The 13439-nt window shown below is 40.4% G+C and overlaps 1 protein-coding gene across 1 annotated transcript; it reads left to right on the top strand.

Moving 5' to 3' along the window:
* Nucleotides 1-60: 60 nt before the first annotated feature.
* On the top strand, nucleotides 61-11459 carry LOC149393103 (uncharacterized). Its single transcript, XM_089617905.1, has 3 exons — nucleotides 61-111; nucleotides 5931-6475; nucleotides 11429-11459. Exons 1-3 carry the CDS (start codon nucleotides 61-63, stop codon nucleotides 11457-11459), a joined length of 627 nt encoding a protein of 208 aa, XP_089474031.1.
* Nucleotides 11460-13439: the final 1980 nt, after the last annotated feature.

Consider the following 13439-nt stretch of genomic DNA (forward strand, 5'->3'; position numbering starts at 1 on the left):
TCCGCTTCGGTGTGGACTTACGGCTTGGAGGTCAACGTGGTGGAAGGTGATTGTCAGACAATGTCTGGAAATGAGGCTTTCATTGACAACATGGTTGGTGATAGAGGGAAGGTGTTGTTTCGCTCCTCACACTCTTGCCCGGAGCGCCTTTCCTTTTGACACTTATGTCTTGGCTAGATGAGATTCCTTGTATTCAATCAGTGGTGGCTATTGATTCAGCCTCTCATTAATAATAATTAAAAAAAAAACCTATTAAGACCTATTGATGTCCAAATTTAAAAAGGGAATATTTATTACCTTTACAAAGAAAACATATTTAAGGTATGATTTGTAATAAAATTATAGTTAGTAAACTTACCGCTATTTATTAAACTATAATGAAATCTTTCATAAAGTTATCAAATTACAAAAATAGATATACATATATAAAATAATATTAAAAGGATAACATTATTTAAAAGCTACATATTTCAAAGAAAAATGGAGTTTATCAATGATAAAAAGAGAAAAAAAAATGTAGAGTAATGAATACATTATTAATGTAGAGAAATTTTATTTTATGAGCTTCAAAAGTGGGGAAAACTATACTTCATAGTTGAAAAATATGTAAAAATGATTTTTGACAAAAAAAAAAAAACAGACAAAAAAACTCTTTTAGCCTATATATCTTTCATATTTTATCGTATACCATCGTATACTATCATACATTATTGCGATTGAAAAAATTAAATAAAATCGCAGTCTTTATATGTCATCATACACTATCGTATACCATTACACCATCGTATAACATCGTACACCATCATAATTAAAAAAAATTAAAAAAATTAAAATAAATCTCAACTTTTGAATGTCATCGTACACTATCGTAAACCATCATACACCATTGTAAATTGTATGAATTTTATCATACATTATTGTATTTTCTTCAATCTCAGCTCAATTATTTCAAAATTCAAAACCCTAACTTTACCAAATTCAGTCAAAATCATTCCAAATCATCTATAAGCAATGGAATATGAAATAAACAAGAAATTCATAACGTTTTCGGCATTTTACGAGAGACGTGCTCAAATCCACGCGAGAACATCTATATATATTTATGTATAACAATAAGATATAATAATAATAATAATAATAAAAACTATATATAGTACCGCTGGAAAATCTATATATCATTGCTATTTTTATATCGAAACGCAAGAAAAAGGAGTCATATACTGAGCAATTAATCAAAGTTTGAACACCATGAAATTAATGTAAGAACTTTTTATTGCACTTCAGGGAAAAACACTAAGGGCAACTCTAACCCTAACACTAAATTTTGTGTTGAAATCACACTATTTTTGTGTGTTTTTAGCACTAATTTTTTTTTCAATTCCAATCACAACACACTACTACATATATAGTTTTCCGGTGCGGATGACTTTTGGGTGCGACTTTTCGCACCTAAAAGTCGCACCCAAAAAGACTTTCGGGTGCAAATAGTCGGACCCAAAACTCAAACAAGCGCTGGAAAAATTTCGCGAATTTTTGTGAAGTTGGGTGCGACTTGTCGCACCCAAAAGTCTGTTAAAAGTATTGGGTGCGACTTAATCGCACCCAATACTTTATCCAAACTATTAGGTGCGACTTAGTCGCACCTAAATGTCCTAAATTTTTCCGCGGTCAACTTTCCCCCCTCTTTTTTACAAATATCATTGGGTGCGACTTTGTCGCACCCAAAAGCACTGACACAAGTCGCACCCAAATTCAAAGTTTTTATATAAATTAAAGTGCTGCTCGGTTTTCATTCTATCCAAGCCAAAGACCCAAAACCCTTATTCTCTCTCTCCGATTTCTCTCCTGCAATTTCTCCGACCACCACTACACGCCGAACTCCGTCGCCGCCACCACTCCGACCAGCCCCTTCTCTCTAACACGTTCTCTAACACACACTCTCTCTCTCATCCTCCGACCAGCCCTCCGACGACTAGCCCCTCCGCTGCTGCCCCTCCGATGACCAGCCTCTCCGCGACCAGCACCGAGCCTCTGCTGCAGCCCCTCCGACCAGCCGTTCCGACTAGCCCCTCCGACCAGCCCCTCCGCTGCTGCCTCTCCGACCAGCCGCTCCGACTAGCCCCTACGACCAGCCCCTCCACGACCAGCACCGAGCCGGCGCCTCCGTTGCAGCCCCTCCGACGACCAGCCCCTCCGCGACCAGCATTGAGCTTCCGCTGCAGCCCCTCCGACCAGTCCCAAGCCTACCAGCCCCTCTGCTTCATTCGGTATTTTTCATAATTTGATTAGTATTTTGGTTAGAAGTTTAGTTTATAATTAGTTAGTTAGTTTGTAATTGATTTGTAATGAATTAGTTAGTTAGTTTGTAATTAAATTATTAAATGAAATTTGTTCTAATTAGTTTTAGGTTGTTTAGTTTAATACTTACATGTTTAGGTTGTTTAGTTTTGATTAGTTTAGGTTAATTGAAATTGTCAAATTGAAATTGTAATTAGTTTAATAATATGTTTAAGTTGTTTAGTTTTGATTAGTTTAGGTTAATTGAAATTGTCAAATTGAAATTGTAATTAGTTTAGTAATATGTTTAGGTTGTTTAGTTTTGATTAGTTTAGGTTAATTGAAATTGTAATTAGTTTAATAATATGAGTTAAATTGTTAATCATGAAATTAAAATTAGTTAAGTTATTGTATAATTTAGTTTTATTTCACATATTTTTTTATAAATGAGTTGAGATTATTGTATTTTTGTTGTAAACGAGCCACGGAGGTTCTGTTTAGGGTTTAGTTGATTATTAGGATAGTTTTGGATTATTTGTATATGCTTTTAAATGAGTTTGCAGGTTTTTGGTTTGTTAGTATTATAGGGGAAACTCTGCCGATATTTAGATTGAGTTTCCAGCCTATTATTCTCAAAACCCTAATTTTTTCAATTCGACTTCAAATAACATAAAATTCATAATCTCATCTTCATTCATTCTTCATCCCGTAGCAATAAGTAATCGACTTCATTCGTCTTCGTCACTTAGCAACAACTCTTAATAATTGTTCATTTTCCCTTTCGTTTAACGAAATCAATGTCCAATCCAAGTAGAGATTGGATCACCGAGAACAATCGGTTGTCCTTGCAGTATAAAATCGGAGTTAATGAATTTATCCGCGCTGCAAGAAGATTTTGTTGGGGATGATTCCCCCATATAACCATATTAATGCGGAAAATAATTAATTACGCTAATCATGAGCTAATTAATTCATTGATTTTATGACAAGATCTAGATTTACGTTAATTAAAATTATACGAGAGCATATAAGTCAAGCAACCGATATAAGAGTAAACGAGTACTTACATTGATTTTCGGTTCAGCTACAGAACGCTCCTAATCCAATCCCGTACTCCTTGCGTCGTCTTGATGAAGGACTCGAGGATGACACCTTAGTCTTCCGAAACGTAATCTCCAAGACGAATAAAAAAGATGAGTGGGCACAGTCTTTATCTCACTAGATCACGAAACTAGGTGTTTCGAGATCTCTATCTTATTTTACTAAGAATGGAAACGAATTAACGAGGGGAGGGAGAGGCGGATGCACGGCCAAAGAGAGGCTAGGATGCACGAAATTTTCACAAAATAATTGCTTATTTTTGCCTTCTCATGAACCCCTATTTATAGTAGTAAAATGAGATATTCATGGAATCTTCCAGAATATTTTATTTCATTTTATTGTGTTCACACTGGTGGATTAAATCTAGGCATTTGGATCTCAACAAGTGAATCCTACTTTTTCTCTCATCCATCAGATCAATATCTATGAGATATTATTCTCTATTTAAATAGAGAATATTTTATTTAGTGAGATAATAAAGGAGAATATATTATTTCCCTTTAAATATATTCTCCTAAATACTTTCCTTTAAATAAGGAGAAAATATAGGACAATATCTTATATTATTCTATCTCCTTTATTTAAACAACTAAAGAGAAAAAATTGGTAAATACCAATTATGTAAAAGTCGGATTTGATGGCACACGGCCAAGGAGATTTGCGCAAATCCTAGTGCCAAAAAACCCTAATTCGACTTTTCATGTGTGCAAGGCACAATTTCTTAAAACCCAATTAATCATTTATTTACTTGGTCCAACAATAAACAAATAATTAATAATTGTTTATTTACTTGATCAAACAATAAATAAACAATTCTACCATAAATATTTATTTAATTCTGCGAATACCCGTTTTCCAAAATTAATGCTGTCAATCACAATTACAGCAAGTGAGATTAATAATGATAAACATTATTATACGAAAGTTCTTATCCGCCTTTATCAGAGCCGAATCGGGGACTATGGACCTAGTAATAGAAGCTTAACAAATCCGATGAAAAAGACGAAATAGTCCTTTCTCTTTTTCCATCGATTCGTTTAATCTTGGTCAAATACTCCACCTTGTAAGCCAAGACTGAACTCTCCTTTATACTAGAATTCTATTTACTCATCGTGACGAGTGTCCACTGATATAGTCAGTTCGTGATCAAGATCCTCCAGGTTCAACCTGTATCGAGAGAAGTCAATTTATTCCGTTATACTTCCCTTGATACATATCAGCCCTAAGCATTGTTGCTTCCCTAGCGAAAGATTCTTTCGAACGTTACTTACTTCGAAAGTGCGCGCAATATATCGGTTCAGGAATCAACCCTTAGGTGAGAGAACATTAACCTTCTTTCAGGAAGGCTGGATTCCGTATCTGTAAATCATTTCCCACTCGAATTATGCTCTGAGAAAACTCCCAAGACATAAGCTGTGATTAGCATGAATAGCCTTTTAGCGAATGAGTCAAAGAGCTCAGTAACATAACCCAGTGTCCATGATCACTTCAGGATTTAGATCAAGTCTCACTGTGACCATCATAGTGGACTCGATTAGTGTGTCGTAACGGTCCTTAAACGACACATCTACACCAAGACCTGTCCAGGTCGTACACTTACCACAAGTGTAGAATGCTCCCACATAGTGATCAACCTTCACCCATGTGTTCCACATATATGATTTCAGATATAGTTTTCCAAGCGTATATCAGTCATCGACCATGTTTTAGCACACCGCCCGAACTCAGGTGCCCAGCACGTGACTCAGTTAGATACGGAGGCTATGGAATAATGAATGTTTAATAAATCTCATTAAATAAGAAATAACACTTTCAATTCAAATAGATAATAAATGTCAAACTTTATTTTATTAATAATTTCAACGAGAATTTACATAAGTATCTTCTCATGGGCAAGAATTCCTAACAGATTTACGAACGATAATGGCGAATATCGATGTCCTTGCAAGCCTTGCAACAACGTGAGATGGCACGACATTGGGGTTGTAAGGCATCATCTGCTAAACAAAGGGTTTACCCCGGGCTACACAGAATGGTATCATCATGGCGAGGTCGTGCGTTCCGTCTGTCATCTTGAAGAAGTCCCCATCGGAGAAACAGCCCAGAGAGGAGTAGGAGGAATACATGCTGATGTGGAGGATATAAGAGATCACGAGGATTTCGACGGTGTTACGGAGCCGGCTCCGAGCGAGGTGCATGCGGAGGAGCAAGTGGAAGGCTTGTTCGCCGAGTTGGAAGCGGAATTGTACCCTGGATGCAAGGAGTTTTCGTCTTTGTCATTCTCGGTTTAGTTGATGCACCTTAAAGTCACGAACCATTGGACGAACAAGTCGTTCACAAAACTGCTGCAGCTCTTGAGGAAGTCTCATCTAGCCGGTAATCGAATACCGGAGAAGCACTACGAGGCAAAAGCAAAGCTGAAGCGTTTCGGCATGGGATACGATATGATCGACGCCTGCATTAATGACTGTGTCCTATTTCGAAAACATCTCGCGAACGTCGACGTGTGCCCGATATGTAACAAGAGTAGATGAAAGCCAACTGGTAAGAAGATACCGCAAAAGATATTGCGATATTTTCCATTGAAAGATCGATTGAAGCGACTGTACGCATCTCGACACACGGCGCTTCATATGCAGTGGCACGAAAGAGATCGCGTCAGGGAAGCCGGCGTTCTACAACATCCTGCGGATGGTACAGTGTGTAAGAATTTGGACGAGAGATACCCAGGCTTTGCTGCAGAGCCTCAGAACGTGCGGCTTGGGCTAGATGCGGATGGATTCAACCCGTTTGGGGATATGAACCTATCGTACAACATGTGGCATGTAGTACTTACGGCGTACAACTTACCGCCTTGGTTGTGCATGAAGAAAGAGTACCTGATGCTCACGCTTCTGATCCCGGGGCCTCATTCACCAGGAAAAGATATGGACGTTTTCTTGCAGCCTGTTGTTGAAGAGCTGAAAGAACTATGGGAGAATGGAGTCCGCGTTCGTGATGGAGCCAAAGATGAAGTGTTTCGGTTGCGTGCCGCGTTACTTTGGACGATAAACGATTTTCCGGCTAGATCGTATTTATCGGGATGGAGCGGCCAGGGGTATCTCGCTCGCCCTACGTGCAACTTTGACACGCCATCCCTAAAAGTCAGAAACATGATCGTCTACTACGACCATCGTCGATTCTTGAAAAGGCGTCACCGATTGAGGAAAAGCAACGATCACTACAAAGATAAGCACGAGAAACAAAATAAACATGAGAAGTTGACTTCGCAAGACATACTCGCTCAGTTGGATGATGTTTCTTGCACGAATACTGGCAAACACGCTGCCTCTGTAGGTAAAAACGAAAGCGAGTTGAGTGCGAACTGAATTGGACCAAGAAAAGCATCTTTTACGAGTTGTCGTACTAGTCTGAGTCAGAGTTGAAACACAACATGGACGTGATGCACGTAGAGAATACCGTGTGCGAGAATCTTATCGGGACGATGCTCAGCTTGGAAAAGAAGAACTATGACACCGAGAAGGCGATGCTTGATTTGATGGACTTGGGCATCAAGACCGCTTTGCACTTGGAACCAAATGGGGGATGGTATTACAAACCGCGAGCGTCGTACGTTTTGACCCTTGAGCAGAGACAGCGATTTACAGAGTTCTTAAAATCTATCAAATTTCCCGATGGTCTCGCTGGGAATTTAAAAAAAATGTGACAACTGATGGGAAGCTCACAGGTTTGAAGTCGCATGATTGCCACGTGATCTTGCAAAGATTGTTGGCTGTTGGTATTCGCCCTTTTGTGCCACAGCCAATACATGATACGATTACTGAGCTTTGCAACTTTTTCAAGTTGATAAGTTCGAGAACATTAAGAGCCGAAGATCTTGAAAGAGCGCAAGAGTCAATCGTCGAGATCTTATGTAAGCTTGAGATGATATTTCCACCAGCTTTTTTCACGATCATGGTTCACGTGGCGATGCATCTACCAGAGGAAGCATTGCACGGCGGCCCGGTGCATATGCGGTGGATGTACCCTTTGGAGAGATACTTTGGGACGTTAAAACATTTTGTCAAAAATAGAGCTAGACTTGAAGGCTCTATTGCAGAAGCTTATGTTGTAGAAGAAGCTCTAACGTTCATTGCAAGGTATCTTGAAGATAAGAAAGTAGTTGATGAAGTTCAAGTGCGAGAGCTCTCCGTTTTTCGATCCGAGATGTGTGTGCCTTATGGGATGATGAACGCGATAGTATTAGACGATAAGCAAAGAGAAAAAGCGGAGTGGTACATCTATACCAACTGTTCTGAAGTAGATCCGTATTTGGTATAAGTAATCGATCCACTTGCTTCTCTAAGTTATTTCATTGTTGTATTTTGTTTAAGCAATGTTTAAACAACCGCGAGCATTTGGATTTCCTGAACGAATCTGGAGTTCGCGATATTGAAGCGGAGCATAGAAAGGGATTCAAAGATTGGTTTGCGAACAAGGTAATAACACAATATTGTAGTTTTTTTTATAAACACACAAGTGCTAACCAATGCTTTGTTTCGTAATAACCAGATTTTTGAAATGAAAGCTAGTGGCTCTGACGTGTCTGACGAGATCTACTCGCTTTCTATCGGTTCCCTTCAAGTCGCTTATCAATATCCATGCTGCTTTGTTAACGGCGTGAAGTTCATTACTCATCGTCGCGATAATCAACGAGTCACTCAAAATAGCGGTGTATGTGTGCCTGTGGATGATTTCACTTACTACGGTCGGATGGAAGACGTCATGATGCTGAATTATAGCTACAACTGTCGTGTTGTATTATTCAAATGTATATGGTACGGTGACAAGCACGATTCTCGGCGACTAGTGCACAACGATAAGACTACTGGAGAAACGAGTGCTTTTACCGCGAAACAGTGGTTTACAGAGGAGCCGTACATACTCGCGATTCAGGCGAAACAAGTCTTTTACATCAAAGATCTTGTTTTAGGTGGTAACTGGGAAATCGTTCAGGAATGCAATCATCGAGGGATTTGGGACGTTCCTGAAGTTGACCCCACCACCTCAGCCTCGATTCCGTTGACAATAGAATTGTCAAACATCGATCGTCTGAATCATCGACACGAAATCGAAGATGCTGAGCTAGTAAATATCATTGGAGATGGTGACGAAGACGATGATGATCATGAGGAATGCATTGTTTTTTAGGGAGAAGATGTTGATGTTGATGTTGATGTTGATATAGGCAGTGATGACGATGAATGAGTACTATCTATGTAACCACGGTTTTCCTCCGCCATATGTGAGGTTTTTTAATAAAAAAATCCGTGGTGTCACCCACGTTTTTGTATGATGTTGTTCCCTTTTGTTTTGTGATGTATGTTGTTCACAAATTTTGTTTTATTTTATACGATGTCAATTTACAAATGTTGTTTTCATTTTATAGGATGTCGACCGCTTCAAGTTCTGGTGGAGATTCGCCACAGAGACCGGATTCTCAAGGTCCGCCACATGAACCTGATTCCCAAGGTCCTAAGATATCAAGGGCACCAACAACCGTCTCGACGTCGGCGCGAGCAACACATGGTGTACCTGGTGCGAAGGTGGTCAAGTGGGACCCAATAAACCAAACATTCTATCAAGAGATAAGGAAAGAAAATAAAAAGGTTGGACTATTTAACAACCGCCTCGGTGCTTTAGTGAAAGCACATATCCCGCCTACGACTCGTGATTGGAGTGAAGTGACGCCCCAGATGTTGGCTGCTATTTTGAGCGCACTTCATTCCGAGTTCAGATTTGTGTACACGGATCATGACACCGGCGATGATCAGCCTGCGGATTGCTTTTAGAATACGATTGATCAGGCTATCATTCGAAATGCCAAGATCAGGCGACGCAACCAGAAGTCCAAGCTATCAGAGAAGTTCAGGTTGGAGTTTTACGGGAGCAAAGAAAACGCTAAGGCGGAAACACCACCGGGATATAAGAAAGAGGATTAGGAGGCGATGGTAGACGAGTTCGCAACTGACGATTGGAAGGTACGTAATGTATGATTGTAATAAATCACAATATCTTTATCAGATTGAATAATGACAAAATTAATTATTTGCAGAAAAAGTCTAATCACAACAAGGAGAATTCGAAGAAGAAGAAGACGATGTCGACTCAAGGATCTCTTTCTTTCTTGGCTCATCGTAATTTGAGCGTAAGTTATTCTAATTTTGAAATACTTAATTTGAAATAAATTCAATACTTATATTTTCATAACAATTGCAGAGTAAGGATGATGAGACTTTGGGCTCCGCGTTAACGACGTGAGAGCAAAAGCACCATAATAGAAAAGGTGAATGGACGACAGATTGGGCGGGACGAGCACATGTAAGTCATATGTGATAATTACGATTACGTTACTTACATAATAATTAATTTTTAATAATTTTTTTTATGTGTAAAGGCGCGGATAGTTACTCTACTGGCGGATCTTCGGCGACAAGCAGAAGAGCAAGGCGTAGTATTTAACCAGGACGACGCAGAGGTGTATGCAATGCTAGAAATTCTCGGGAACCGTCAAGATTGGTATGTTGGAATAGGTCCAGCGGTCCCGAGATCATCTTGGGCTATTGCTCAGGCTCAGGACGAAAGCTCGTCGTCAGGCTCAGGCTCGTCGCGACGCGTTCCAAATCCAGTGGTTGGCGAGCTCCAGGCTCAGTTGGCGGCACAACAAGTCGCTATAGACGAGACGAGGCGAGCCTCACAACAGTAGATGGAGGAGATGCAGCGACAACTGTTCGCGTTCACGCAGCAGTTTTCGCCCTTGCCTCAGATGTCGCCTGGCACGATGCCACAGATGCCTCAGATGTAGCCCGGCATGTTGCCACGGATGCCTCAGACGACGCCGTCGCCTCAAATGCACCCGTCGCCTCAGATGCACCCTATGCATCAGATAACGCCGCCATCAGTTTCAATGGCAGATGCTTAGACGACGTCGCCAACTTCAGCAGAGTTCCAGCGAGAGCGTACGAGCGGCAGTGCACGAGGAGGTAGCAGCAGTTCCGGAGGAAGATTTGGCGGAAGATGGAGTAAAAAATTCAAGGAGTGGTTTACAAACCGAGGAAAGGGAAAGCGAAAAGAATGAACATTTTTTTTTAATTATTTGTCGTACATTATAATTATTATTGTAATCAAAGAACAAATGGTTAATTTTTATTATTATTATGAATATTAATTAATGAATTTTCTAATTAATAAACTATTTAGTATATATTATTTGATTACAATCATAGAATTTATAAGCATAATAAACCAAAAAAAAATTAAAAAAAATACTATCGGGTGCGACTATCCGCACCCGAAAATGAAGCGGGTAGACCTTTGGGTGCGAATAGTCGCACCCAAAGGTCAACATTCCCCGCCAAATTATGGCTGGAAGGCTATTGGGTGCGACTTGTCGCACCCAATAGTTTGGCGGGAAGGCCATTGGGTGCGACAAGTCGCACCCAAAAGTTTGGCGGGTAAGCCAGTGGGTGCGACAAGTCGCACCCAAAAGTTTGGCGGGTAGGCCAGTGCCCAAAGGTTTGGCGGGTAGGCCTTTGGGTGCGACAAGTCACACCTAATGGCATTCCTGCGGATTTTTTCGCATAACTTTTCTGACTTGTGGGTGCGACTTTGGGTGCGAAAAATCGCACCTAAAAGTCATTATCATCGGGTGCGACTTTTCGCACACACGACCTTTAGGTGCGGACTTTCGGGTGCGGAAATGTCGCACCCAAAGTCGCACCTAAAGGTATCATTGGGTGCGACTTTTGACTTTTAGGTGCGAAAAAAGTCGCACCCAATGCTGTTTTTTGTACTGGTGACACTAAATTTCACACTAAAAGTACTATTATTCATTACTATATTATTAAAATCAATAAAATAGTATAATAAAATTGGTTTGGCAGTGGAATTGGTAATCAATTAAACCTAAAATAATATAAAACTATTCTTTTTTCATTTTACCGTGTGATACAGTAATACACCAAATTTGACGTGATACTGTACATACTAAAATATAGTGTTGTATTTGCAGTGTGGTTGGAAAAGATTTGCACTATATTTAATGATATACCGTGTGATAGGAGTTGGCCTAAGATTTATTTTCTCGAGTGCTCCGCCATTATTCTATTACAACATAAACATATCCTATTCAAACCCATGAAAAAAAGTATAAAAGACCCACAATTAAGAGACACTGACTAAAAAACTTGGGGGGAAGTTGCCCACTATGGTGTCCCTTGATGTGGCAACCATCCAACCTAATAACTGCCCTACAACTAGCTTTGAACCCTGCCTTACAACCACCATGGCAAATGTAAACTCTCTTAAGTACTGGATTACCTTCCTCATTTGCCTCTGTTAAGAACTTGATTGTTGTTCCTGGATTGGTCTTCTTCAACTCGGCTTCATAGTCCCACAACCTGGCATATTGGTGAGCATAAGAGCCTTCAATGATTTCCAAAGCTTTTTTCTTAGTCCTCTAAGCCTTAGTCCTCGAACAATCAAGTATCAAGTCCTTCAGGATTTTATTCATGAACTTGATATATGGCCAGCTCTCGTTGTCCTTGAACTCATCCAGGTACTTGTTGGACATCCAAGAAGCAGTACAAAATCTGTTCTTGTTTGTTGGAGCACATGTATGCTCTGGTACATAGGTCCTGATCTGGAATGATGTGGTATCTTTCATTTGAGACGCATAGCACACCCACTTGCATGAATCGTCCTTGCAAACTGCTCGAACTCGGTTTCGATCATTCACTTTGAACTTCAGCTCTTTGTCTGCCTTGAAAGAATACTCCCTTATGGCATTTTTGAAGACTGCCCCACTTGAAAATACCATGCCCAACTTAAACTTGGGGTCTGCCATGTCAGTGTCTTGACAGAATTCTTGAAACTTGGGGAGAATTTTCCTGGACAATTTAGTAGGCTTAGGCTCAGGCTCATCTTCAGTAGACGACTCCTCTTCCAGCACAATGTTTTCCTCCTTGTTATAGTCACTGTCTTCGTCAGAACCGGCTTCATCATTAGTAAGAGCTACCTTTCCTTTGCCCTTTAATCCTAGACCACGGTCCACCGCAACGCCATTGACTTCAACTTCGTCTTCACTGTTCTCAAACCCACTGTCTTGCTCAAGGTCATCAAGATGGTCTTGACACTCCTAAAACTCTTGATTACGGCCCAAGTCATGTGCTTGACTCTGGCCCAACTCCTCTGCTTCACTCTGGCCCAAGTCATCTACTTGACTCTGGCCCAAGTCATCAACTTGACTCTGGCCCAACTCATGTTGTTCACTACCTGCTTGACTCTTGCCCAAATCCACTTCAGTCTGGCCCAAGTCATCAGCTGGACTCTGGCCCAACTCATGTTGTTCACTCCATGCTTCAAGATAGCCCAAATCCACTTCAGTCAATTATGGTTTAGGGTAAGTCAGGTCTTCAAAAAGAACTTCAACGTCTCCATCATGCTCAGGGTCTTCAACTTGACTCGGTGCCTCATCCACGACATGACTTTGTCCAGGCTCTCCCTCTTCAACTTCTTCAGGCTCTTCCACTTCAAAGTCTTGAACTTCTTCTTCTTCTTCAACTTCAAACTCTTCAACTCCAGGCAATGGGGGCAATAGTCCAGGCTCTTGTACAACAGATGCATCTTGTACGGGGTGATCAAGATACAAATTCAGTTCTTCAGACTCCTCATACTGCTTTGACACTGCTATAAACAGGCTCAGATCACAATCCAGGAAAAATAACTCCCTATAAGGTTCCAGATAGTACACGGGAATCGCTGAGTATCCAAGAGTTTTCTCTACAATCTTGTCTAGCTCCAACAACGATAGTCTATCCACGTCTACGTGGTCTACGTAGTCAATCCGACCACCAACATAGGTCAAACGCTCATTCACCACTTCCACTCTACCCCCGTGGTGAACTTTGAACGTGAACATACCAGATCCTTTAACTGAAACAATAATCAACCAATTTTTAATTAAAATCAACCAAAGCAGTATTAAAATACAACTACTAAACAAATTCAAAAGGACAAAAAAC

The sequence above is a fragment of the Urtica dioica genome, chromosome 6, assembly GCF_054948205.1.
Source record: "Urtica dioica subsp. dioica isolate 48M chromosome 6, U.dioica_male_clone48M_v1_H2, whole genome shotgun sequence".
Taxonomy (NCBI): domain Eukaryota; kingdom Viridiplantae; phylum Streptophyta; class Magnoliopsida; order Rosales; family Urticaceae; genus Urtica; species Urtica dioica.